A 25,797-nucleotide genomic window follows, 5' to 3' on the forward strand; every position below is an offset into this window, starting at 1 on the left:
CCCAGGCACTCACCACGGTGCCGACACTGCTGGTGCAGTGGATCGTTACAGTAATGAGTTCTTTCAAGGCGATCGATGTGGAAATCTAACGCCAGAGCAGCCATGTGGCACTCAGACCTTACACATGTGTGACTTCTCCGTGGGACAAACCCACAAGAGGGGGCACCCTTGACTCCACTCTCCTGCGTGTGCTGCCAGTCCTGGGCCACCCTCGTGGGCCTCACAGCTCCGCCCTTTTTTTCAGGAGTGCCACTGGAGAGGCCTGGCACGAGATCATGCTGTCGTGTCTCAGCCAACAGGCCTGTGACGAGCACGCCAACGCCACTGAGTGTGGGAGTGACTTTGCCTACTTCTACTTCGTCTCCTTCATTTTCCTTTGCTCCTTTCTGGTAAGTCCTAGTCACCATACCCAGCGTGGCATCTGTGTCTCCTTTCTTAGTCCACATCGGGCCCTCTGTGTTTCTTGCTGGCCCCTGACTCTGATTCATGTCACACGACAAGCCGATTCTGTGTCGATAGCCTTGTTTCCTCAGAGATGATGACCTTCTTCACCCTAAAGGGGCCACTCAGCCGTGAGCTCCTGGGGGCCCTGCCTTGACTTCCTTGGAAAGGGATAGGTTTCCATGGGGGCACTTGTCCCTTAGCTTTCGGCTGCTACAGGGACTTGCACTGTAGTGATGGGACACAGAGAAGCAGTATTCCACCAGTGTGCCTGGGAGAGCCACTGGAAACCAGTGGGATTCTGTCAGGAGGTCTGTGGGCTGGGTCCCAGGAGTCTGGGTTTTATGCAAAGTCAGCAGGAGCTTCTGGGACACTGTGATCAGGGGCGTGACACCATCTGCCTGATGTTTCTGAACCTCACTCTGGTCAGGAGAGCCGTGGAGTGAGCAGGGAGACAGTTGAGGTGACGGTGGCCAGAGAAGGGCCCGAGTGAGTGAGTTGGGTGGAATGGGCTGCATTCTAAAGGTGGAGCTGACACGCTTGATGACCGAACGTGAGCATGAGAAAAACAGAGGAGACAGCTGTGTCCACGTGACGTGTTGTTGGGAGGCGATGTAAGGTGATGACGACTGACAGTTGTTCCTCGGAAGTGGACAAGTAGAGGCCATTGGTGACCTTGACAAGAACGGGTTCTTTGCGTGGTGGGACCAGAGCCTTCCTGCAGCAGGTTCCAGAGCTAACGAGAGGCGAAGAACACAGTGGGAGCACACAGCCCCTGAACAGTGGGCACGCTGCGCAAACACTTGAGGCTCACGGTCAGAACTCCTGAGCAGGGCCATCCAGCACAGGGTGAACTTTTTCCCAGCCACGTTCACTACGTGGCACCAAGGACAGAGAACTGTATTATCCGGATTCGGGGTTTCCCAGACCAGTCTAAGGAGGGAGAGAAGGGTGTGTGTGTGAATGATTTTAGTACTGGATATGGGGTCAAGCTGAGGGCAGAGGGAGGTGAGGGCAGGGCCATTGGATCAGAGGTCCTCGTGTGAACAGATGTTTGGGGGTACACTTATGAGAGGCAGTAAGCCAGAAGCACAGAGGAGGTGTGCAGAGTGGGCCTCTGAGGTGGAGACTGTGGAGGCAGTAATGGTAACGTCCATCGGTGGTCACTGGTGATGGCCAGGGTTAGCTGTAGTCACAGGGTCAGAAGCGGAGAGGATGGTGGGTGGGCTGGGAGGTCACGGGACCGAGACGCCAGGCAACAGCTGACCCATATCTGTGGGCATTAGCAGCAGGATTGATGATGACAGTAGAAGTTTCATCCCAACAACCAGCCAAGCACCAGGTCTTCCGTGAGGAGGGAGAGCACGGCCTCATCAGGAACACCGGCGAGCGGGCCGAGCTGTGGTCTTTAGGGCTGGGCGGTGCCACATTACAGTGCAAGAAAGAAGAACGGAGGGTGTTCAGGATGCAGATGCAAGGGTTTCTGCTGATGGTGGACGGTGAATTTCTAAGGGGGCTGTAGGAGGTTGGGCTGGTTGGGAAAGGTGTGCATTGGAGACACGTGAGCTTGCATGTAGATAAAGGAATTCAGAAAAATCTATGAAACTGTTTTACCAGTTGCCAGAAACCAAGGAGAGGATGTGCACATTGGGGTCGTCCCCAGAATCCTCAGAAGATCCCTTGTGGGCAGCGGGGAGGGCAGACTTGCTGGAGAGTCACAGTCTTGTAGGTGGTGGGGGCATTGGTATCCGTGCATCTCAGAGACCTCTGATGCTGCAGAGCAGCCAACCCACCACCCTGGCCTCACCACGCTCCTGGCTGCAGAGATGAGGTTCCACCGAAAGCTAAATTCATGATGACACATCACCCACGGGGCCAACGTTCCCCATACGTGTTCAGGATAACGTGAGGAATCATCCCTCTGGAGTTAGCTGTCACTCTTCTCCACAGAAGTGGGGGTTTGGTGGCTTCTGTCCTCTGTATCTTTTTCCCGTGGGCCTCCCCCACAGCTCGTTGTTGACACTGGTGCCTTTTCCTTGACTAAAGCAGACAAGGGATAAGGGCTGCAAGCACAGCCCTCCTGGCACCTACCTGGCAGGTGCAGATCTGTTGGGTAACTCATGCTTTGAAGCACTTGGGTCTGGTTTGGTCTGGCAGAGAAGTGACAGTGGGAAAAATGGAACTGTGATTTTGGGGATAGGTGGCAGGACTAGGTTGGGGGGGATTTAGTCACCTCGATTGGTGTAGGGACATAGACGGAATCATGGAAAACGAGGTTGGTGACACCTGCTTATAATTACTGAATTAGATTGTGTGCAGAGTCCCATGAATGCTTTAAGTTATTCAGTCTCTGTCACAGTCTTGATATTGATGTTGTTATTATCACAATGAAGAAATGGACGCTTAGAGATGTAAACTACTTTGGTCAGCCTGTGCTTAGAACCCAGGCTGTCGAAATGGACAAATTCTAGAATGATACAGATTACCATAACTGACTCAAGAAGAAATAGAAAATCCAAATAGACCTATAACAAGTAAGGAGTTTGAAACATCCCCCAAAAAATAAAGTCCAGGACCAGGTGGCTTCACTGGTGAATTTTATCAAACATTTAAAGAAGAATTAGTACCAATCTTCCTCAAACTCTTCCCCCAAATTGAAGAGAACACTTCCAAACTCATTCTATGAGGCCAGCATTACCTTGGCACCGAAACCAGACAGTACCAGAAAAATATTGATGCAAAAATCCTCAATAGAATGTTAGCAAACCAAATTTAATAGCATATTAAAAGAATTATATACCATGATCAAGTGGGATTTATTCCTGGAATGCAAGGATAGTAATACACCACATTAACAGAAAGAAGGGAAAAAATGTGTGGTCATCTCAATTGATGTAGAAAAAGCATTTGAAAAAATTCAACCTCGTTTCTTAATAAAAGCACTCAATAAAGTAGAAATAGAAGAAAACTACCTCAACCTAATAAAGGCCACATATGGAAAACACAGCTACCATCATACTCGATGAAAACCACAAAGGTTTTCTTCTAAGATCAGGAACAAGGTAGAGATACCTGCTTTTGCCATTTCTGTTCAACATAGTACTGGATGTCCCAGCCAAATCACTTAGTCAAGAAAAAGAAACATAAGGTATCCAATTTAGAAGGGAAGAAGTGTAATCATCTCTTTTAGCAGGTATGATCATATATGTAGAAAATCCAAAATATACCACAAAAAAACCAGTTTGAACTAATAAATGAAGCAAAGTTAAAGGATACAAAATCAACATGTAAAAATCATCATGTTCTATACATTAACGATGAACAGTCTGAAAAGATTAAGAAAACAGTTCTATTTACAATGACATCAAAAAGAATAAAATACTTAAGAATAAAGTTAACCAAGAAGGTGAATGATTTGGACACTGAACACTACAAAACATTCCTGAAAGTAATGAAAGAAGACCTAATTAAATGGAAAGACATCCCTCTTCGTGGTTTGGAAGATGTAATATTGTTAAAATGTCAGTACTGTCTAAAGCGATCTATAGATTAAATGCAATCCTTGTCAAAATCTGTGGTTTTTAACTTTTTTTTACAGAAATAGAATAGAAAAATCCATCCATTCATATGGAATCTCAAGGATCCACAAATAGCCAAAAAAAAAAAAAGTTGTTTAAGGTCTCACACTTGCTGATTTCAAAATTTACTTCAAAACTTCAGTAATAAAAACAACATAATAGTGGCATATAGACAAACATATAGAATGATGACATAGAATAGAGAGCCCAGAAATTAACACTCATATATATGGTCAAAAGACAAGGCTTCCAAGACAATTTAATGAGGAAAAGATAAACTTTTCAACAAATGGTGCTGGGAGAACTGGATAGCCATAAGCGAAAGAATGAAGTAGGACCCATACCTTACACCATATACAAAAATTAACTCAAAATCCATCAAAGATCTAAATATAAAACCTAACACTATGCAAGTCTTAGAAGAAAACATAGGTGGCAAATCTTACGTTATTTTTGGCAAAGGATTCTTAGATTTCACACCAAAATCATGAGCAACAAAAGAAAAAAATAGATAAATTAGACTACTCAAAATTAAAACTTTTTGTGCATCGAAGAACACTGTCAACTAAGTGAAAAGGCAAACCAAGGAATGTGATAAAATATTTGTAAATAATGTATATGATAAGAGGTTAATATACAGAATATACAAATAACTCTTACAATTCAACAACAGAAAGACAACCATACAAAAATGGGCAAAGGTCTTAAGTAAACATTTCTCCAAAGATAATGTACAAATGACCAGTAAGCACATGATAAGATACTCAACATCAACATTTCAGGAAATGCCAATGCGAGCCTCAATGAGATAATACTTCATATGCTTTATGATTGCTGTTAGAAAAAACAAGAACAAAACAAAACAAACTAAGTGTTGGCGAGGATGTAGAGAAATTGGAACCCTGGTGCACTGCTGATGGGAATGTGAAATGGTACAGCCACTTGTGAAAAACAGTATGGCAGTTCTGCAAAAGATGAAAAATAGAATTACAGCGTGTTCCATCAATCCCACTTCAGGGTGTATAGCCAAAAGACTTGAATGCAGGGACTGGAAAAATTTTCTTTTTTTTTTTTTTAAGATTTTATTGGGGAATTGGGGAAAGGGAACAGACAAGTTGCTGTCCTTCAATATTCGGTGTGGAGGGTGCCAGTCGCCATCTGGCTGCCTTTCGGCAGCTTGTGGCCTCTAAGCTCAAGGTGCTGTGTTCAATCGTAGTTGCAGGTGGGCATAGCCACCATCCCATGTGAGAGTTGAAACGGCAGCCTTGTTGTTAAGCGTGCACGCTCTATCCACTGAGCCATCCACGCGGCAGCTCAGCTCAAGATGTCGAGTTCAGTCTTAGTTGTGGGCAGGCATAGCCGTCCATCAAACAGGCAGTCTTGTTGTTACACCAGNTTCAGTCTTAGTTGTGGGCAGGCATAGCCGTCCATCAAACAGGCAGTCTTGTTGTTACACCAGCTGAGCCATCCTGCCACCTGTTGGCAGTTCAGTGCCAGTTCAGCTTGGGCGCAGCTCACTGGCCCATGTGGGAATCGAACCGGTGACCCTGTTGCTCAGAGCTCGCACTCTTGAGCAAGCTCTTAATCAACTGGGCCACTCGGCCGGCCACTGGAATAAATGTTTATACACACATGTTCATCGCAGCATTATTCGCAATAGCGAAAAGGTGAAAGCAGCCAAAGGTCCATCAACAGGTGGATAAACAGAATGTGGTATGAACATTATAAGGGAACATTGTTCAACCTTAAAAAGGAAGGCAGTTCTGACACATGCTACACTATGAATGAACCTTCACGACATTATGCTAAGTGACAGAAGCCAGTTGTAAAAGGAAAAATACTGTATGATTCCTCTAATATGAGGTACCTAGAATAGTCAAAGTCATACAGACAGAAAGTAGAATGGTGGTTGCAAGGGACGGGGGAGGAGATTGGGGCGTTCATGTTTAATGGGTGTGGAGTTTCAGTTTGGGAAGATGCTAAAGTCCTGTAGGTGGATGATGGTGATGGTGGCACGACAGTGTGAGTGTACTTAATGCCACTGCCTTATACGCCTAAAAATGATGGTTAAGATAATAAGTTTTTAATGTATTTTTACTACAATATAAAATGATACTAAAAAAAGAATAAACATAAACCCTAGTCATTCTTCCAAAACATAGAAGAGAAGGTAACACTTCCTAGCACATTCTCTGATGCCAGTATTACCCTGATACTAAAGGCGGACGAAGATGCCAGAGGAAAACTGCACACCAATCCTGAACAGAATATTAATTTCAACAACACATTGAAAGGATTATACACCATGACCAAAGGGGATTCATCTCAGGAATACCAGGATGGCTCAACATATGGAAATCAATCCTGTAATGCACCACGTAGTGGCTCAGTTGGTTAAGAGCTCCCTCAAGAGTGCGAGCTCTGAGCAGCAGCAGTTCGATGCCCGGCCCGAGCTGACGTGCTGCTGAGCTGCCAGCAGGTGGCAGGATGGCTCAGCTAAAAAAACAAACGAACAAACAAAAAACCCGCATGACCATTATCTCAATCGATGCAGAAAAAGCATCACCCTTTCATGATAAAAACACTTAAACTAGGAATGAAATGGAACTTCCTTAACATGAAGAAAACCCATAGCTGACTTCATACTTCAGCGAAAGACCGAAATGTTCCCCTCCCCCTCCAATTCCCCAATAAAATTTTCAAAAAAAAACCAACACTTTTGTGCATCAAAAGATATTGTCAATAATGTGAAAATACAATCTAAGGAATGGGAGAGAATATTTACAAGTCACCTATTTTATAAGAGCTTACTCTCCAAAATATATAAAGAACCCTTATAGCTCAACAACAAAGAGATAAGCATATAAAAATGGGAAAAGATTCATAATAAACATTTTTCCAAAGAAGATTTGTAAGTAGCCAGCAGGTATATGAAGACACTCAACATCTTAGATCATTGTGGAAATGCAAATCAAAAACCACAATAAGATACTACTGTACACCCAGTAGAAAGACTAGAATAATAATTTTTTTAAAAAACAAGGAGGGCCGGCTGAGTGGCGCGATGGTTAAGACCTGGCTTGGGACGCCAGAGGACCCCGGTTCGGATCCCACATGTGAGGGCCAGTGACACTGCCCTCCACAGCTAAAACGCTGAACAACAGCTCACCTTGGAGCTGGGCTGCCGTGAGTCGCTGGCAACGGCGTAGGCTGCAGCCCCTGTGGCAGTGGATTGCCATGGGCTACTGTGTGTAGCCAGCAGCCAGCGTGAGCAGCCAGCAGCCAGCGTGAGCGGCCAGCAGCCAGCGTGAGCGGCCAGCAGCCAGCGTGAGCGGCCGTCCAGAAGCCAGCGACTGATCTGCCTCGCTGGGAAGAGCGCAGTGATGGTGCAACTTGGGCCAGTGAAGCAACGTCCTCCACAACTAGACTGAAGAACAAAAGGACAGCAACTTGTCTGTTCCCCTTTCCCCAATTCCCCAGCACTGTTTCCATCCCCCAATTCCCCAATTAAAAAAAAAATCTTTAAAAAAAACCACCAAAATCCAAGGAAAATAGCAAGTATTGGCAGGACATGGAGAGACAGGAGGGAATGTAAAACACAGCAGCTTCTGTGAAAAACAGTTTAGACGTTCCCAAACAAGTAAGCATTACCATGTGACCCATCAAGTCCACTTCGAGAAATGAAAAGGCATGTCCACACAAACTTGTACACGAGTGTTCACAGCAGCATTAACTCTAACAGCCAAGAGGTGGAAGCAGCCCACTCGCCCGTCAGTGGATGGGTGGACAGCAGACTGGTCTGTACCTGTCAGGGTGGCATTCAGCCATAAAAAGCAATGAAACTCTGACACACACAGCAAAATGGTGAACCTCAAAAACACCATGGTCAGTGAAAGACGCCCGACATAAAAGGTCATATATTGTGTGATGCCTTCTGTGTGAAAGATCCCAAGCAGACAAATCTATAGACAGAAAAGAGGTTGGTGGTTGCCAGGGAGTGGGAGGAGAGTCTTCTGGGTCATCACATATTTGGGAACTGGGGAGCCGGGGGTCGCACAGTGTGGTGAATACACTGAATGTCGCTGAGCTGTATGCTTCAAAATGGCTAATCATGTGCTGTGTGAGCTTCACGTCAATTACAAAGAAGGAGAACCGGAGCTGTGGCCTCCTGTGAGCAAACTGTTAACTCCACAGTCACCACCTAGAGGGGACCAGGACGGGGATGCAGAGTTGGGGAGGGTGAACCCGGACGCCAGCCGGACCGTGGATGTGAGAAGATGGGGCAGTGGAACCAGTGCAGAGGACTGTGTGTCGGTCAGGGTCAGGCCTGCGGTCGAGGCTGCTGCTGGGGGCTGGGGGCGCAGTGCAGAGGCGGGCGAGCTGTACACCACCCTGCTCGCGCACACAGGCCGGCTGGACGGTGAGGATGGTGGGGCGGGCCGGCTGGGGGCGCTCCGTGTCACCTCTCTTCCGTCCTGCCCTGCAGATGTTGAACCTCTTTGTGGCCGTCATCATGGACAACTTCGAGTACCTCACGCGGGACTCTTCCATCCTGGGGCCCCACCACCTGGACGAGTTCATCAGGGTCTGGGCCGAGTACGACCCGGCTGCGTGGTGAGCGAGCCGCCTGCTCTGGGTCCTGGGGGCTGGTCCAAAGCCATGGATCTCATGGCAGCGCTGGGGGGCTCAAGGCACGTTTCAAGGGAGCGTCCCCCTCGGGTTTGGCTGGGTCCAGGGCTCCACTGTGCCCACGTGGGGCGGTGCTGGCTCCCCCTTCCGGCGGCTGGCTCCCCCTCAGCCTCCGTGCGCTTGGCTGCAGCTCCCCAGGCTGAAACCCTTCTCTGAGACCCACAGTCCGGCTCTCAGGCTGCTGCCAGGGCTCGGGGCACGTTTTCAGGGCTTTGGAGGGACTGTGAGTTCTCACTGAGTGGCAGTTCACTGTCTTCTCCCAGGACCATTTTTATGGCCTCAGAGAGCCGTGTCATTGTCCTGACTCGTCACCACAGGTGCCCCGCCATGGCCAGAGCTGGTGCTGGAGTTCACAGGCTCAGGGCCTTCCCAGGTTCTCTGGTCAGCAGAGATAGTCATGTTGGAGGGAGGGCTGACCACGCCCAGGCCTGGTCCTTCTCAGGCAGGATTGAGACTCATTCTAGAAGGGTCATCCCAACTGGTCTAAAGACAGGCTGCCTTCCCGGGCACACGTTTTCCAGAAGAGATTGTGTTGCGGGAAACAGATCGTTAAGGATGGGACTTGGACTAGTGGGCAAAGGCAGGTCAGTGCAGGCCTGCGAGAAGGGGTGCTACCCCATCTCTGTGAGCAGCAGGCCCAGTATGTGCCCGGTCAGCCAGGGGCAGCACACATAGGAGGTGGGACTCAGGCCACACTGTGGCTTTCCCCAGATCATTTCCACACGGAGTGTGATGGGTGGACTGGAGGCGCGTCCCCGTGACGCCCACTGCGAGTGGTGTCTCGCTCATCTTTACGTTCATCTGTGTGTGCGGCCAGCGTCCTGGGCACCTGCACGGGCTGGGGACCGGGAATGTGGTCTCCACGTGTTCGGCCACCCGGGTCCTGGGAGGAAAGAGGAACCGGCGGCTGAGGCAGGGTGTGTGTGAGTCTGTCAGGAAGCGGCCCGAGCTGGAGTGGATGGGCTGCAGAGAAGGGTGGGAGCGGTGGCGACGGGGATGGAAACTGGCTTTGTCTGGCTGGCGAGGACAAAGCGTAGCAAAGGGACTGAGAGGACGGCTAGGCTAGGTGGAGAAAGGCCTTGGAATCCGGGCTACACAAGAGCTTCGACATTGTTTTATGGACAGTGGGGATAGCTCTGCAATCAGCCTGCTGGCATCTGAGGGGCTGATGGCAGAAGAGAGATGAGCCGAGGGCAGGCCGACAGTCGGGGCTGCCCCCCTCTTCTCCCCGCGCTTTTGGGGTGGTCCCTTGTGCTGAGACTGGCACGCTCTGTGGGTGAGGCCAGAGCCAGCTGCCTCTTTATTCCCTTTTCCCTGGAAGTAAATGCCACCCAATTTGGAGCTGGTGGGATAAGGGGACACAGTGCAGCAGAGAGAGGCGTCCCTGCAGGCCAGGGGTTCCTTAGCTGGACCCCAGAGTCCAGGAGAGGGCAGTGTGTTAAGGGAGGTGGGGACAGTCGGGAGAGCTCCTGGGGGCTCAAGCACCCATGCAGCTGGGGCAGGCGCTGCCAGGCCCGCGGTCCTCGTCCGTAAGGAATGTCTCCCTCTTGGGCAGCTCTGGGACCTGGCGAGGGCCATGCCTCCCCGGGAGCCCCAAGCCCAGGGCCGCGGCAGGGGGCTGCCTGTCCAGCGCCCTGGCCCCACCCACAACTCGCGGCACAGGCTGGGTGGGGGCAGGGTGGGGTCACCGTGGCCTGGAACCATGATGGGTTCTCTCCCATGGCCGGCGCTGCGAGGATGTGTGTCGTGCTGTGTGGCACCACCTGTTGTCCTAGCGAAGAACAGCCTTCCTAGCTCGGCCCCCAAGATTTGCAGCCTCAGAGCCTCCGTCCACGCCCTTCCCTGCGTGAGATGCAGGCACAGCGCACACTCCTTGCCTGGCCTGGGGACGACTGACCTCACTTGTCCGCCTGTCCCGCCCTGCCCGCTTTGTCCCTGTCTGATCTCCAGACGCCTCCACCTAGCTGGGGACAGAGCCTTACGAGACAGTGCACACAACGCTTTCTGGCTGGTCGGCCGCTGGGCGGGAGCCAGGAGTCAGGAGGCTGCAGCCTCAGCCGGCTGCGCTCCTGGCTCTCGAGGGCCGGCTGATGGTCAGAGAGCCTGGAGGCCAAGGGCCCTGAGAACAGATGTGAGCACAAGCCGACCGGGAGCAGCCTCCCCTCCGGGTCGGAAGAGCCCAGCAACCCAGGCGGTTCTGGTCCAAAGACAGGCTTCCCCTCCCGACTGACCCCACAGCCACGGCTGGGAGCCCCGGGTGGGGGCCAGGCGCGGGGTGGACCTGCCTGCCCACAAGAGGCCATTCCCTTTTCCTCCTGGGCAGCCCGAAGCTGACTGTGTCTCTGGGGCCCCAAGCAGGTCCCATAGGCGGGTTCCCTGTCTACATAGGCCTGTCTACCTTGGGAAGATAGAGTCATCGGCCCCCAGACACTTTCCTGAACTTTGAGCCCTGCCCCCCCCCACCGCCCCACAGTCCCCCACTTCCGGCCCAGCCCTGGCCCCAGCAGCGGCCAGAGTCCCTGGGCCAGCAGCAGGACTTGCCCTGTGAGCCGGCCTCTGGAGCCTCAGGGCTCCCTGCAGAACTGCATGGCTCCCGCTTTCGTTTTCTCGCTTGTCTTAGATTTCTCTCCACTTGTTTAGCCTCTAAGCTAGCTTGGAGACAAACTGGGCGTTAAGGGGGCTGGGGTTTCAGCTGTGGTTCTCAGGCCTCGTCGGCCACACCGCTCTGCTGACCAGCTCTCCCGGCAAGGTGAAACGGCTCCTTTCTGACTTGCGTGTTCTGTGGTTTCTAAAAGTGTGAAATCCGAAGTGGACACCACAGAGCCGTCACGTGCAGTCCGCAGCCCTCCACGCTCCCTGGCCAGGCACCGCCTGCCGCCGCCCTGCGTGGGGCCGCAGGGACCTGAGGCTGGGGTTGCGGGTCCAGCGCGGGGAGCACAGAAACCCCGCACCCCCCACCCCCGCCACTGGGCGTTTACTGCGAGGCCACTAACTGGGTCTGTTCTCTTGTCTGCTTCCTCCCGGCCTCCTGCGGACCCCTCTGCCTCTGCCTCTGCCTCTCCGGGCCGGGTCTCCAGTGGGCGAATCAGTTACAGTGACATGTTCGAGATGCTGAAACACATGTCCCCACCCCTGGGGCTGGGGAAGAAGTGCCCTGCGCGAGTGGCATACAAGGTAGAGACCCGGACCCTGCACGGAGGCTGGCGGGGCTGGCTCGTCACCTGTGCGGCTGCCACTCTGCTGCTCCTGTCTCTTGTCTTTTTTTGGCCCCAGCCATCTCCCCTCCTTCCCAGACAGAGGGACAGTGTACAGTCAGGGCTGCCCTGAGAGCCCCCCGAGGCTCTGGGACACAGAGCCTGCCCCCTGCCTTCTCTCTCCCCTTCCCTTTCCTGGAGGCTGGGCCAACCAGCTTTTCTGGCTGAGGCTGTTTCGTTTTGGGCTCTGGTCCTGCAGTCGGCCTGGGGGGACGTGTTGTGTCCAGAGCCTGGTAGGCCCCAGGGTAGAACGGAGGCCCTGTGGCATCAAGGAGGAAAGGGTGCCAGGGAGAGGCATCCTGCTGTCGTTCAAGGGGCTTCAGAGGGCCACACAGGGTGACACAGCCTCGGGGGCCCAGGTGGGCCTGGGACCTCTGCCCCCACTGCTGAGCAGTGCAGGAGACTGAGCTGCAAGGACGGGGCGTAAAGGGAGGGACCCCGCCAGGCCTCCCTCCTGGTGGGCAAGCAGGTCCCAGGGCCCCAGCCCCACCCGCTCCCACCTGCCCGTGCTGCTCGGTCCCCCTCATGTTTCTCCAGCACCCGCCCACCGCGAGCCCCCGCACAGCCCCAGTGCCCCCTGCAAACGGCCAGCGTGTGTCTGGAGCCTTCCTGCTCTCTCCCTCTCTCCGAGTGACCTCCCCGCCAGAGCCTTCGTCTCTGGTTCTGTCTGTCGCTGCCGTGGTTCCAGACCTGTGTCTGTCGCCTGGCTCAGCACAGCCTTTGGGAGCTAAGCCACACGCAGATGCCTCTGGTGTCTCCTCATCCTTCCCCTGCCTGTCATGAGTGTCGTGCCTGCCTGCAGACCCTGCATGCAAGGCCGTAGCTTTGTCCCCAAGAAGGAGAGCTCTGTCTGCACTGATAGCTGGGGCCAGGTGGGCAGGCAGGGCCCTGATGGGGTGTGTTTCGGAGCCCCTTCCCAGCTGTGCTGGCCAGCTCCAAGTCCATGGGCAGGAAGAAGCCAGGGGCGACCTCAGGGTGGTTGCAGTGGGTGGGCTTGGTGTGCTGGGGAGGGTCCCGGAGATACAGACGCTGTGGCCAGAGAGTCCAGGCTCCAGGCAGACTCCTGCCTGTACTGGCCTAGCCCCTCTGCTGCCCCCTCGACTGCAGGCTTTCCGGTGAAGGTGCGTTGGACGGAGCCCCCTGTGTTGGAAGTCACCCGCTTTGCTCCTCCACGGGTCCCTGATTCCCCAGCTCCCCTGGAGAGGAATCCCTCCGCCTCCCCCACTGCCACCAGTGCTGGTCTGCAGGGATGCTGTGCCCCGGGAAGCCGTCGCTCCCTGTGTGAGGACCTGGGACCAGGACTGGATGTGCTAAGCAGGGCTTTGCCAGCATTCAGGGCACAGAGTCTGGGTTCCTGTCTCTAGCCACCCACCCTCCATCAGGCCGAGGAGTAAATTGGGGGCCAGGACACTGGGGACAGGGCTGGGGACAGAGTAGGCCTCCCCAGAGAAGGGGCAGAGGGGCTGTCTTGTCACCTACTGCAGGCTTGGGAGAGGATAGACAGACCCCATCTCTTACTACCATCCTGTCGAAGGGGACGAGGTCCCCTCCATGCTCAGGACATGGCGGACACATCTGAGACCCCGTTTCTCCTGGTTCCCAATCTCAGGCTCTGGGCAGCTGCTGGCTGTGCCCAGAGGAGTGCAGTACAGATGCAGCTGTTCTGTCCTGGGAGCTGCAGAGAAGAAAGGGCACTTCCCACGTGACGGGGAAGGGGAGCAGAGCTGCAGGCCCTGCCCCAGTCTGGTCTGGAGCACTTGTGTCCCTGTGGACAGCCCCAGCCGTTCCCTGCCAGTCCCAGGCTGCAGCCTGAGCCCCAGGCCCTGCACAGCCCCATCTTCTAGGTCTTTCCATCGGGAGCCGGTCTCCAAGGCTCCAGGGCTGTCTTGTGTGAGGATCATGTTTCTTCCAGGATCCCTGGCTGGGTGGCAAGAGGCAGAAGCTTCCCCGGGTGGGAGCTGGACCTCAGAGCTGTGCTCCTGGCTTCCCGCCCCTTGTCCGGAGCTCCAGGCTGCGGTGGAGGAGGCGAGGCTGGGCAGGCTGTGAGAACGGGTCTTCTCTCCCTCCTGTCTGGGGCGGTCCCAGGCTCGCCAGATGCCTCCCTCCTCAGCCATAGGCAGTCGGCCAGGGTCCTCTGGCTGAGGGAGTTCCTGGCTGCCCGCCTGCCGCCTGGTCACCTGTCCCCAGACTTCTGCTTTTCTGCAGCCTGGAGAACCCTTAGCTCGCACGAGAGGGGGCCAGGGGTGGTTGTAAATGCTGGCAAACCTCTCCTGTCCCGGCGCCTGCAGGGACCAGCCTGGGAAGCCAGTCTGGCCTCCAGGGTCTCCAGCACTGTGGTCCTGGGGGGACCCGGTGTCCCAGCCCTGACCTGTCCCTTGTCCCCAGCGTCTGGTTCGCATGAACATGCCCATCTCCAGTGAGGACATGACTGTCCACTTCACATCCACACTGATGGCCCTCATCCGGACCGCACTGGACATCAAGCTGGCTCCAGGTGAGCAGGGCAGCCTTGAGGGTCATGGTGACACCAAGCCAGGGCCATGCACCTGCCCTTGAGAGCAACCCCCAGGCAGGTGTGCAGGGAGTGGGGTGAGGGGGCCTGTCTGGAGGGGACTGAGGACAGCTGCCCACGGCGCCTGTGTTGGGCACTGACTTTGTCCCCTGATAACCGTCCGACATGTTAGCTCTGTAAGGCTCCCTTTTTTATATAAAGAGATTGAGTTGCAGGGACGTGAAACGCCTTGTCCGGGTTCCCCAGAGCCAATGAAGCTGGAACACAGCCCGGCCCAGCTCATGAGCCAGCACCCTCTGGGGTGGAGTCTGACGGCCTTCTGCGCCCCACCCTGTAGTGAGCCCAGTCCTCCACCAGGCCCTCTCCTGGGCTTGCCAACAAGACCACGTAGCTTGTGCCCAATCACGAGACCGTGACCCTCCAGCATGTCCTCCCCACCGCATCGTTGTGTGCTGACAGCGTCCCCTTCACAGAGAGCATTTGAGTCACAGAGAGGACTTGCCCCGTCCCCCACATCACCCTCCTCCCCATATCCATGCCCTGAGCTCAGCCAGCTTGTGTGCTGGACGAGCTGAGGCCACTCCCGGCCTGATTTCGTTAGCTACCTGATGTCTTTCCCCATCATTTCTCTCTCTCTACCAAATTATCTGTACCAATACAAAAACACGCTATCATTTCTCCCATCTTTAAAAAATCCCCCTGTTCCCCTTCATTCACGTCCCGGTCTTTCTTGTTCCCTTCAGAGCAGCCAGCTCTGGGAGAGAGTGGTTTGTATTGTCGCTCTGGGATGTCACCACAGCACGTCCCCGAGACTGCCCTTGTTCAGCTCCCCCATGACCTCAAGTTCTCAGCCCTGAAATCACAGACCCATCTGCAGCTTTTTCTCAGTTCTTGCTCCCTTCTGTGTGGAACTCTTTCGTTTCTCCTTTTCGGGCTTCTCTCATCTCCCAGTCTCACCTACTCCCAGGCTTTAAATACTGTGAATTTCAAATTTGTGTTAAGCCCAGGCCTCCGGAGCGCTGTACCTATAATATCCCGCAGGTTGCTTGCTATCTGCACTTGGAGGCCCCACTAGCTTTTCAGAGTTCACTGGCCCCTCGAGCCCGAGAGAGCCCATAGCTTCCCTGTCCCCATCGGTACAAACTGTGTTCTTCCAGTCACTCAAGACAAAACTGTTGGAGTCATTCTTATCTTCCTTTTTTCTTACCCCTTTTCTGATCCATATCTGATCTCTTATTCTAACTTCTGATTCTACCTTCAAAACACAACCTGAATTGTGGCCCCTTTTCCAGTCTCCTGGTGCGAGCTGCTGCTGTCTGTTAGCCCTTGACATGCTTGTCACCATAGCGTCTCACCACCTGCTTCTGCTCCTGCCCTGTCAGTCTCCCTTCAACACGACAGCCAGAATGATCACGTTAAAAATCAACCAGTAGAGGCCGGCCGAGTGGCTCAGTTGGTTAAGAGCTCACTCAAGAGTGCGAACTCTGAGCAACAGGGTCGCCGGTTCTATTCGCAGCCCAAACTGAGCTGCCACTAAGCTGCCAACAGGTGGCAGGATAGCTCAGCTAAAAACAAAACAAAACCAAAAAAAAATCAATAAAATTTCTCTAGGTAGACTGATCAAGACAAAAAAGATAAAAATAACCATTAGAATGAAAGAGTAAGCATCGCTACAGATCCTGCCAACAGTAAATAGAAAACAAGGAAATTGATGAACAGCTTTATGTCAAAAACTTCAATGACTTAAACGAAATGCAAAAATGCCTTGACACAAACTATTCAGTTCATTGAAGGAGAAATAACCTAGGGCTGGCCAAGTGGCTCAGTTGGTTAAGAGCTCACTGAAGAGTGCGACTCTGAGCAACAGGGTTGCCAGTTTCATTCCCAGCCCAAGCTGAGCTGCCAACAAGTAACAGGATGGCTCAGCTAAAAAAAAAAAAAAAAAGATAGCTTTGGGAAAAAAAGAATAAATAACCTGAGTACTACTATACATATTAAATTATGTTTATAGTTAAGAACCTTCCAACAGGGCCGGCCGAGTGGCGCGATGGTTAAGAACTGGCTTGGGACACCAGAGGGCCCCGGTTCGGATCCCACATATGAGGGCCAGTGACACTGCCCTCTACAGCTAAGATGCTGAACAACAGCTCAACCTGGAGCTGGGCTGCTGTGAGTCGCCGGCGATGGCGTAGGCTGCAGCCCCTGTGGCTGTGGGTTGCCATGGGCTACCGTGTGTAGCCAGCAGCCAGTGTGAGTGGCCAGCAGCCGCTGTGAGCAGCCGTCCAGAAGCCGGCAACTGATCTGCCTCGCCTGGGAAGAGCGCAATGATGGTGCCAACTTGGGCCAGTGAAGCAACGTCCTCCACAACTAGACTGAAGAACAAAAGGACAGCAACTTGTCTGTTCCCCTTCCCCAATTCCCCAATAAAAATCTTTAAAAAAAAAATTAACTTGAAATGAATCATAGACATAAATGTAAAATTATAAAACTTCTAGAAGAAATCACAGGAGAAAAATCTTGGCAATTCTGAGTTATGCAAAGGTTTTTTACATAAATCTTTAAAACGGTTTAAGACACATGAATCATGAGCCATAAAAGAAAATTTCATAAACTGAACTTTATCAAAATTAAACTTTTGCTCTCCAAAAGATAATTAAGAAAATGAAAAGACAGGGCAAAGACTATGAGAAAATATTTGTTAAAACACATCTAATACAAGATTGGTTTCCAAAATATGTGACGACCTCTCACCACTCAGCAATAAGAAAATAACCCAATAAAAACAGGCAAAGGTTTTGAACAGATACATCACCGAAGAAGATACATGGAGAGCTAATAAACACAAGTAAAGATGCTCAATATCATTAACCGTTATGAAAGTTTAAAAAGTGGGTTGAAATGAAAACATCCATCCACACAAAACCCGTATACGAATGTTTATGGCCTTATTCATCATCGCCCCAAACTGTAAAGGACTCAGATGTCCATTGGTGTGTGAATAAACACACTTGGTGTGTCCATACAGTGAACTAGCGCACAGCCACCAACAGAGACAGACTCTGAGACACCCCACGACGTGGGAGGACCTCAGATCCACATGCTGAGTGAGCGAAGTCAGACCCAAACTCCAGCACACTTGTGTGATGCCGTTTATACGATTTTCTGGAGAAGGCAAAACCATGGGGACAGAAAACACGCCAGTGATTGCTGGAACCAGGAGCAGGCTAAGGGGTCGACTGTAGCGGGTCTGAGAACTGGGCAGGGGGCGTGTTCCGTGGTCTTGATTGTGGTGGTGGGTACATGACTGTGCATTCACCAAAACTGATAGGATGGGATAACTTAAAGGGTGGGTTATACTGTATGTAAATGAACCTTAACCTGAAGTGAAGACAGGACAGGCGTGTTTTACTCCTGCTCAGAACTGGCTGCTGCCTCTGCACTGGCTTCCTGGCTTGTCGTGTGACACACAAAGCTGGCCCCTTTCTGCTTTCAGGGTCCACACACATGCCACTTTCTCTTGAGACCTTTCCTGACCACCCTGTCAAAAACGGCAGCCCTCCTGCTATTTCCTGCCTGGCCCCACCTCATCTGACATGCCATATGTTTTTTTTAACTTTATTGGGGAACGGTGTGTTTTTTCCAGGACCCATCAGCTCCAAGTCAAGTTGTTGTCTTTCAGTCTTGTCAAGGGTGCAGCTCAGTTCCGAGTCCAGTCGCTGTTTTCAATCTAGTTGCGGGGGTGGGGCGTGCAGCCCACCATCCCATGCAGGAATCCAACCAGCAACTTTGTTGTTAAGAGCACGTGCTCTAACCAACTGAGCCATCCAGCCGTCCACCTGCAGCTCAGGGGCAGCTCAGCTCAAATCATCGTCTTCAATCTAGTGGTGGAGGGCGCAGCTCACTGGCCCATGTGGGAATTGAACCAACAACTCTGTAACTCAGCACTGCTCTAACCAGCTGAGCCATCCCTGCGACATGCCAGATTTTTAACTTCTGGCTCCTTCATTGTTGATTCAAGTCATGTACCTCCAAGAGGGCCTCTTTCCTTGTTCCTGTTCCATCACCTAGACCAGTACTTGATGTTTGGTGGGTGCTCAGTAAATGCTAGTGGATGAGCGGATGAGTGTCTGGGACACCACCATGAACCTCCCCTGTTCTCATGACCCACCCCACCCCCACACGCCCGTGCACACACATGCATGCCCCTCGAATGCTCAGCCTCTTTCTCTAGGCAGGTTCAGGCAGGGAGAGCTCTGAGCAGCCCCCACGGTAGTGTTTTTTCCCACCACCCCTTCTCCCAGCACCGCCTCTGCCCCATGCCCCCCACACTGAGTCTCTCAGCCTGTCGCCCTGTGGCAGGTGGGGGAGGCGATGCTGTGGGATCTCTCTTAACATCTCTCTCCTCATTCCCACCCTTGTCCTGCCCCAGCTGGCACCAAGCAGCATCAGTGTGATGCAGACTTGAGGAAGGAGATTTGCTCTGTGTGGGCCAACCTTCCCCAGAAGACGTTGGATTTGCTGGTGCCACCCCATAAACGTAAGTGAGGCTGAGCAGCACCCCCTTGTGTGTCCCACCCAGAGCAGAGCAGGGAGGCCTGTGGGACGGCACTTGTGCATTCACCTCGGACAGCTGGGCTCACCTCAGTCATCGAGACTCAGTTTCCGGCTACAGGGTCACACACGAGCTGTGGGAGAGGGATGTGGACAGTACTCGGGGGGGCAAAGCCACCCACACTCATAGTGTGAGACGTTGGTTTCCAAAAAGCCAGAGAAAAGGTATGCAGACTCCCCGTTACAGATGCCCCAAACAGGGAGGTGCTTACAAGTAAACTCTGCCCCAACTTGTGGGGCCTCGGGAAGTCAGGGCAGCTGTGCGTGGAGCACGCCAGCATCTGGAGCGCTGCTTAGGGACGAGCCCCTTTGGCCTTAGCGTATGCAGGAGTCTTGCTGGTGGGGGCTTCAGCCCATGTCCTCTGTCTTTCCTGTCCCCTTTCTCCCCCAAATTCCAACCTTTGCATCCTCTGCCTCGCCTGCTCGTCTCCCCAGCTGATGAGATGACAGTGGGGAAAGTCTATGCAGCTCTGATGATATTCGACTTCTACAAACAGAACAAAACCAGCAGGGATCAGATTCATCAAGCTCCTGGAGGCCTGTCTCAGGTACTGGTTCCAGGATTTCCAAGAAGTAACACTGAGACTTGGGGGCCTACAGATGTTTGACAGCATTGGGACCTACACCCTTGAGAACGCAGCAGGGAAAGGAAGTTGAGAGGTTCTTGCTGCTGCCTGTCCGACCCCCAGACTCAGAAACCCCATATGGCCTTTGTGCTTCCTGTTAGCTGGCTGCCTGGTTGTATAGGGGAGCCCCTGACTTGGGGAGCTCATGTTTAGGGGTGGAAGATAGGAGAGCTGGGGACAGAGGCTCTGAGCAGCACCACGTTTGTAAGCGGTAGAAGAAGGGTTGTGAAAGCTCCTGGAGGAGACGTTTGGCAAGGCCCAGAGATTCACCGCCACGGCCCAGGGTCAGGACCCGCTCTACTCTTCACTCTGAATGGGATCATAGGGGCCCACCCTCCTGATGTCATCCTGCAAAGACGACGACTTCCCACCTAGCTAGACCTTCAGTGATCATAGGCAGGCCCTTGGTCTAGCAAGTTGCCTGGTGTTTAGAGCTTACAGGGACCTTCAGCCACCTTGGGATGGGAAGTGCCTGTTGCGCATGCCATAGCCACCCTTCCCCTGGTCTGTTGCAGACACGTCCCCAGCCCTGAAGTCTCAGAATTCTGCTCAACCCAGGGCTCCAGCAGCCTCTACCAGTTAGTCTGTATGTCATTTGTAATCAGATCTAGTCCCCAAATTTTGTGGGTAGGGGAACCGAGGCTCCATGAAGTAAAATGACTTTCATAGACCAGTTTTGGAGCAGATCCCTGCGTGTCCCATATGTAGGGGTGGGGACGAGAGCTGGCAAGCCTCACCGCCACACAAGAAGCCCTGCCCCACAGGTCACTGGGGCGTTGGGGCGTCTGTGAGGCTGCCCGCAGCCCTCAGAGCTCTTTCTCTCCCCTATATCCCTCTGCAGATGGGCACCGTGTCCCTGTTTCACCCTCTGAAGGCCACGCTGGAGCAGACGCAGCCGGCTGTGCTCCGAGGAGCCCGGGTTTTCCTTCAGCAGAAGAGCTCGACCTCCCTCAGCAATGGTGGGGCGGTGTGAGTACTCGGCAGGGTGGTGTGAGTACTTGGCAGGCCGATGTGAGTACTCGGGGCAGTGTGAGTACTCGGCGGGACGGTGTGAGTACTCAGCGGGGCGATGTGAGAGTACTCAGGGTGGTGTTAGTACTCAGGGCAGTATGAGTACTCGGCAGGGCGATGTGAGTACTCAGCAGGGTGATGTGAGTACTCAGCGGGGCGATGTGAGAGTACTCGGAGTGGTGTTAGTACTCGGGGCAGTGTGAGTACTCGGCGGGACGGTGTGAGTACTCAGCGGGGCGATGTGAGTTCTCAGCAAGCATACAGGGCTGACAGTGACAGTGTGGGTCAAGCAGGACTCCCAGTTTTTCTACCTCCCTGCTCTGAGGGGGACCCCCTGATCAGCATGCCAGAGAGCCTTCAGGTCGCATCACAGGTCTCTGGTTTGGCCCTGTGTACACCTGCATCCCGATGTTTCATTGTGGGTGTCACCGAAAAGCTAGTCCAGATCTGCTGCCAGCAGTTTCTGTTGTGAACTCTAAAATTAATTCCTGTAACGTTAGGTGCCTCTAACAGCACTGAGACCAACTGATTTAGACAGTTCATGATTCCAGCTGTCACCTGCCGCTGTTCACACCTCTTTTGGGTGAGGGGTTTCAGACTCTGCTTCTTCCTTGGCCTTTGTTGCTTGAAGACTGTTAAGAAATTATTTTTTTCACCCCCAGGGCCTCACTCCATTCTGTTAATGGCCTATTCTAATCTTTCTAAGCCCTTGAAGACATTGTCCTCTTACATCTCCATTCTGATCTTGATTTCTGAAGCAACCGTATTTTGCGGACAAATTGGTAAGGTCATCCTATATCACGTAACTCTTCCCACAATAATTCTTCCTAAAGAACCACCCAAACCAAGTGATAGAAAGTAACAGTCGTTTCTGTACTGTGGGTTGCTGAGTGGTGGTAGCTGTTGGCTGGGCTGGGTTCCACGCGAGGACAGGGTTCTTTCAGCCAGCCCCACGGGCCCCCAAGGCGAGTGGATTTTCTACATCTGTGAACGTGCAATAGGCCAAGGCAGGGACATGAGCTCTGTCTCACTCAGCAAGTGCTGAGTAGGGGGCCTGATCCAGCCTGGCATCCTGGAGGACAGAGCTGCGGATGGCACGTGTGGGGAGGGCTCCTGAAGATGCAGGGTGATTTGTGTGTGGCCAGGGTTCATGGTCTCGTAGCACCGAAGAATGGAGACACGGACCAGAGAGGCAAAGTTTGCAGAGAAAAACAGTTTATTAGAGCAAAGAGATACAGCTCTCTAAAAGAGAGGAAGCCTCCGAAACTAGAGTGTGTGCTGACTAGCGGGGAGGCTTCTGTTTATATGCTTTTCCTAGCCTATCTGGGAAGAAAACTGGCACCTGCTTGAACAGGTTAGATTTATTTCTTTGGCTGTTTCAGCCTGGAGGAGGCTTTTCAGTATAGTTTTAGTTTCCTCAGGGTGTAATTGATGTCCCTGGTCTGGTAGGAGTCAATTGTCTCAAGGCTGTGGCTGTTGGGGTAAAGGCTGAGGGCAGATTGGCCTTGGAGATATGTTTATCTTTTGCTCACCCTACCTGGCAATTTCTGACTGCCTGATTGTTACACTGACTAACCTATCTTACTGAGTCCTGCCTCTCCTCACATGTTTAGACAGTCTTCCTTAAAACCTGATTTTGGTTCATGGACTGTTAATCAGGTAGCTTTTGCTGAGTCACAAACTGCCATAACTTACTGGTATGTCACTTCTTGAGTTCCAGAACCAGCCTGGCAGTTCTTTGGGCCTAGGCCTGGGCCAGCTCCTCAGGGCCGGAGAGCCCAGGACGGCTTATTCTTTTCTCTCTTTACTTTAAAAAAATACTTTATTGGGGAATTGGGGAAGGGGAACAGACAAGTTGCTGTCTTTTGGCTCTTCAGTCTAGTTGTGGAGGATGTTGCTTCACTGGCCCAAGTTCATATTATCATTGTGCTTTTCCCGGGTGAGGCAGTCACTTGCTGGCCATTGGACTGCTGTCCACAGTGGCTCATGGCATCTCATGGCAGTTCACACTGGCTGCCGGCCAGCCTCACTGCAGCCTACGCTGTTGCCGGCAACTCACGGCAGCCCAGCTCCAGGTCGAGCTGTTGTTCACAGTCTTAGCTGTAGAGGGCGCAGCGCCACTGGCCCTCATGTGGGATCTGAACCGGAGCCCTGCTGCTCAGAGCTGGCGTCCCAAGCCAACTCTTAACCAATGCGCCACTCAGCCGGCCCAGGACGGCTTATTCTCCTGTCTGGTGTCTGCGCTCATCTGCATGGTGAGGGCCTGAGAGCAGCCCGAGAGGAAGGCCAGGGTGCAGGGGTTTAGCCCTCTCCTTGTGCCCCATTGGCCAAAGCAAGTCACCTGGCCAGGCCTGAGCGCACCTCCCTCCATAGGACACCGGGAGAACCTGACCGGAATGACGAGGCTCTCTCACAGAAATCGCGCTCCGCAATGGTGCACAAAGACCCTGGCAACTGGCCTCCTAGAGGCCCTGGAAACCCCAGTCAGGGCTCCAGACAGCACTCTGAAGGGGGTGCTGGCAGCTCTGGGAAGGTGAAGGATATTGTCAAATTCCCCAGCGATGCTTGGCCTGGTTATTAGTGTGGCCAGCTGAGGCCATCAGGCCCCACCTCTGAACTCAGAGTGTGACGGATGCCACTCAACCTGTGTGTTATGCTCCACTGAACACCAGAACCAGCAGTAACCCCAGTAAATGCCGGGCAGTTTCCATGCCATTTGGGAGGCATGATAAGACAGACAGACACTGTCAGGGAAAGGGCAGGCAGGTGGGGTGCATGTGCCCTGGGAAGGCCTCCCCCAAAAGGTGACACTTGAGACTAGATCTGAAGGGGAGAAAGGCTTCCATGGCTGAGGTCGGGTGTTGGGAGGAGCCTGGACTGCCAGGGCTCACTGTACGCCTGGGGGACGGGGTGTCCTTACTACTCTTCATTGTACACGCTGTCTCGCGTGGTCTCGTCCTTGTTAAGAGTGATCCCTGCTGCCACTACACAGGTGAGCTCCTGTCAAGGGCTGTGGAATGTGCCAGGTGTCCCCAGACCAAGAAGTGGTGGGCCCAGGCTTCCCTTGAATGGGTGGCCAGGGTCCCCTCTATGCATGTCCACTCTGAGCCCTGACATTGGGTCCACAGCCCTTGCTGTGCCTGAGCTTGGAAGCACCTGCACACAAGTGGCATTGCTCCCCTGGGATCTTTGTAGCCCTGAACGGGGCTGGTGGAGGTTCCTGGAGGGTCCACCCAGGTCCGGGGTGGACATTCTGTGCCATGCAGACCTCTGAGCCAACAGAACAAACCTTTCTCCACAGACAAACCCAAGAGAGTGGCATCAAGGAGTCTGTTTCCTGGGGCACTCAGAGGACCCAGGAGGTGCCCTACGAGGCGAGGACCCCCCTGGAGCGTGGCCACTCAACAGAGATCCCGGTGGTGCAGCCAGGAAAACCAGTGAGGGCTCCCAGGGCTGGGGGTGGGTGGGGGTGAGATGGGAATGGGGGTGAAATGGGGATGTGGAGTGAGTGTGACTGGGGGGCTGCTGTACCCCCAGGCTGTGGATGTACAGATGCAGAGCATAGCCCTGAGGGGCCCTGATGGGGAGCCCCAACCTGGGCTGGAGAGCCAGGGTCGTGCGGCCTCCATGCCCCGCCTGGCAGCAGACACACAGGTGGGTGTCCAGGAGATTCGGGGATGGGCGGGTGGGAGATGCACAGTGTGTGGGGGGAGGGTGCGTGTGTCCCACTTGTGAGCTTTATTGGGGTGGAGCCTCCGCAGCGCACTGCAGCCTGGACACTGTCAACCCCGTTGGGCACCCTAAATGCAATGCTGGTCTCGAGACTTGTGGCCAGGCCAGCTAAGGTCCCCACCACCCACCTCTGTCCCCGACCCAGCCTCTCCCACCCCACCCCCCTGCCCCGAAAATGCACGCGGTGCCTAACACCTCAGTCCACCCTTTGCCCTCGGAGGCTCCGGGGTGACCTGGCCTTTCTCTGGACATTGGAGGCAGCGCCCCCTCCTGGGATGGGTTGGTGACCGCCAGGAAGCCTGTCGGGGGCTTTCCTGGGCCGAGTCCCTTTCACATCCACACAGGGAGGGGGCTGCAGACCGGAAGCCGTGTCAGGGGACCTGCTCTCACTGGCCAGCCAGGCCAGGGCCCGGAGAAGGGCTCGGCCTGTGGCCCGGGACCCTCAGGGCCTGTCCGCCGTGCGCCAGCTCCCACTGGCCAGAGAGAGGCCTGAGGCGCCCCTTCCGCCCAGTTCCTCCCCCCAGGCCTGTGCCTCCTTTTTGTGGTTTCTCCTTTTGTCCTTCAATCTGGACTTGATTCTGGTCACTTGCCACTTGCGTCCTCTCTCCGCCCACCGCCCCCACGAGGCCTCCGCGGCTCCGCCGGCCTGAGAGCCCGGCGCGCGCGTCACCGCGCCTCGCGCAGCTGCGCTGGCAGAAAAGGGGGCGCTCGGGCGGGGCGGGGCTTTCCGGGGACAGGGAGGGGCTGGCGGCCCCAGGAGCCCTTCCCGCACCCCGGGGAGCGCCCCCTGAGGCCGCGCGGCGCGCGTCCCCCCGCAGCTGGCGCCGGACAGCAGCCCCATGAAGCGCTCGGTGTCCACGCTGGCGCCGCAGCGCCCCCCCGCGGCGCAGCTCTGCAGCGGCGGCCCGGCCCGCGCCCCGGCCCCGCAGGCGCCCGCGCACCATCACCACCGCTGCCACCGCCGCCGGGACCGCAAGCAGAAGTCCCTGGAGAAGGGGCCCGGCCTGCCCGCGGACAAGGATGGCGGTGCGTGTGGCGCCCCTCGGGTGGCGGGGGGGGCCCCCCCCTTCCCCCCCCGACTGTTTCCCGGCGCCCCCGCCCGCTCGGCCGTGCTGACGTGCTCTCCCCCCGGCAGCGCCGCCTCCGGGAGACGGGCCCCCCGGCGGCCGGCGGGAGCGCAGGCAGGAGCGCGGCCGGTCCCAGGAGCGCAGGCAGCCGTCGTCGTCGTCCTCCGAGAAGCAGCGCTTCTACTCGTGCGACCGCTTCGGGGGCCGCGAGCCCGGGCCCCCGCTCGGCAGCCGCCCCGCGTCGCCCACGGCCGCGCCGGAGCCGGGCCCCCCGAG

General features: G+C 54.2%; 1 protein-coding gene across 1 annotated transcript in view; it reads left to right on the forward strand.

The window, feature by feature from the left end:
• Positions 1-25,795, forward strand: part of CACNA1B (calcium voltage-gated channel subunit alpha1 B) — a gene marked incomplete at its 3' end in the record, with an annotated part of 161,490 nt that extends 135,695 nt beyond the window's left edge. The window contains exons 38-48 of the mRNA XM_019642114.1: positions 245-389; positions 8,506-8,633; positions 11,786-11,882; positions 14,348-14,456; positions 18,904-19,011; positions 19,521-19,633; positions 20,553-20,680; positions 24,024-24,159; positions 24,260-24,376; positions 25,273-25,480; positions 25,590-25,795. Coding sequence (XP_019497659.1) covers positions 245-389; positions 8,506-8,633; positions 11,786-11,882; positions 14,348-14,456; positions 18,904-19,011; positions 19,521-19,633; positions 20,553-20,680; positions 24,024-24,159; positions 24,260-24,376; positions 25,273-25,480; positions 25,590-25,795 — 1,495 coding nt within the window. The remainder of the gene's footprint in view (positions 1-244; positions 390-8,505; positions 8,634-11,785; positions 11,883-14,347; positions 14,457-18,903; positions 19,012-19,520; positions 19,634-20,552; positions 20,681-24,023; positions 24,160-24,259; positions 24,377-25,272; positions 25,481-25,589) is intronic.
• Positions 25,796-25,797: the final 2 nt, after the last annotated feature.

This window comes from Hipposideros armiger, unplaced genomic scaffold (genome assembly GCF_001890085.2).
Source record: "Hipposideros armiger isolate ML-2016 unplaced genomic scaffold, ASM189008v1 scaffold_3, whole genome shotgun sequence".
Classification (NCBI taxonomy): Eukaryota; Metazoa; Chordata; class Mammalia; order Chiroptera; family Hipposideridae; genus Hipposideros; species Hipposideros armiger.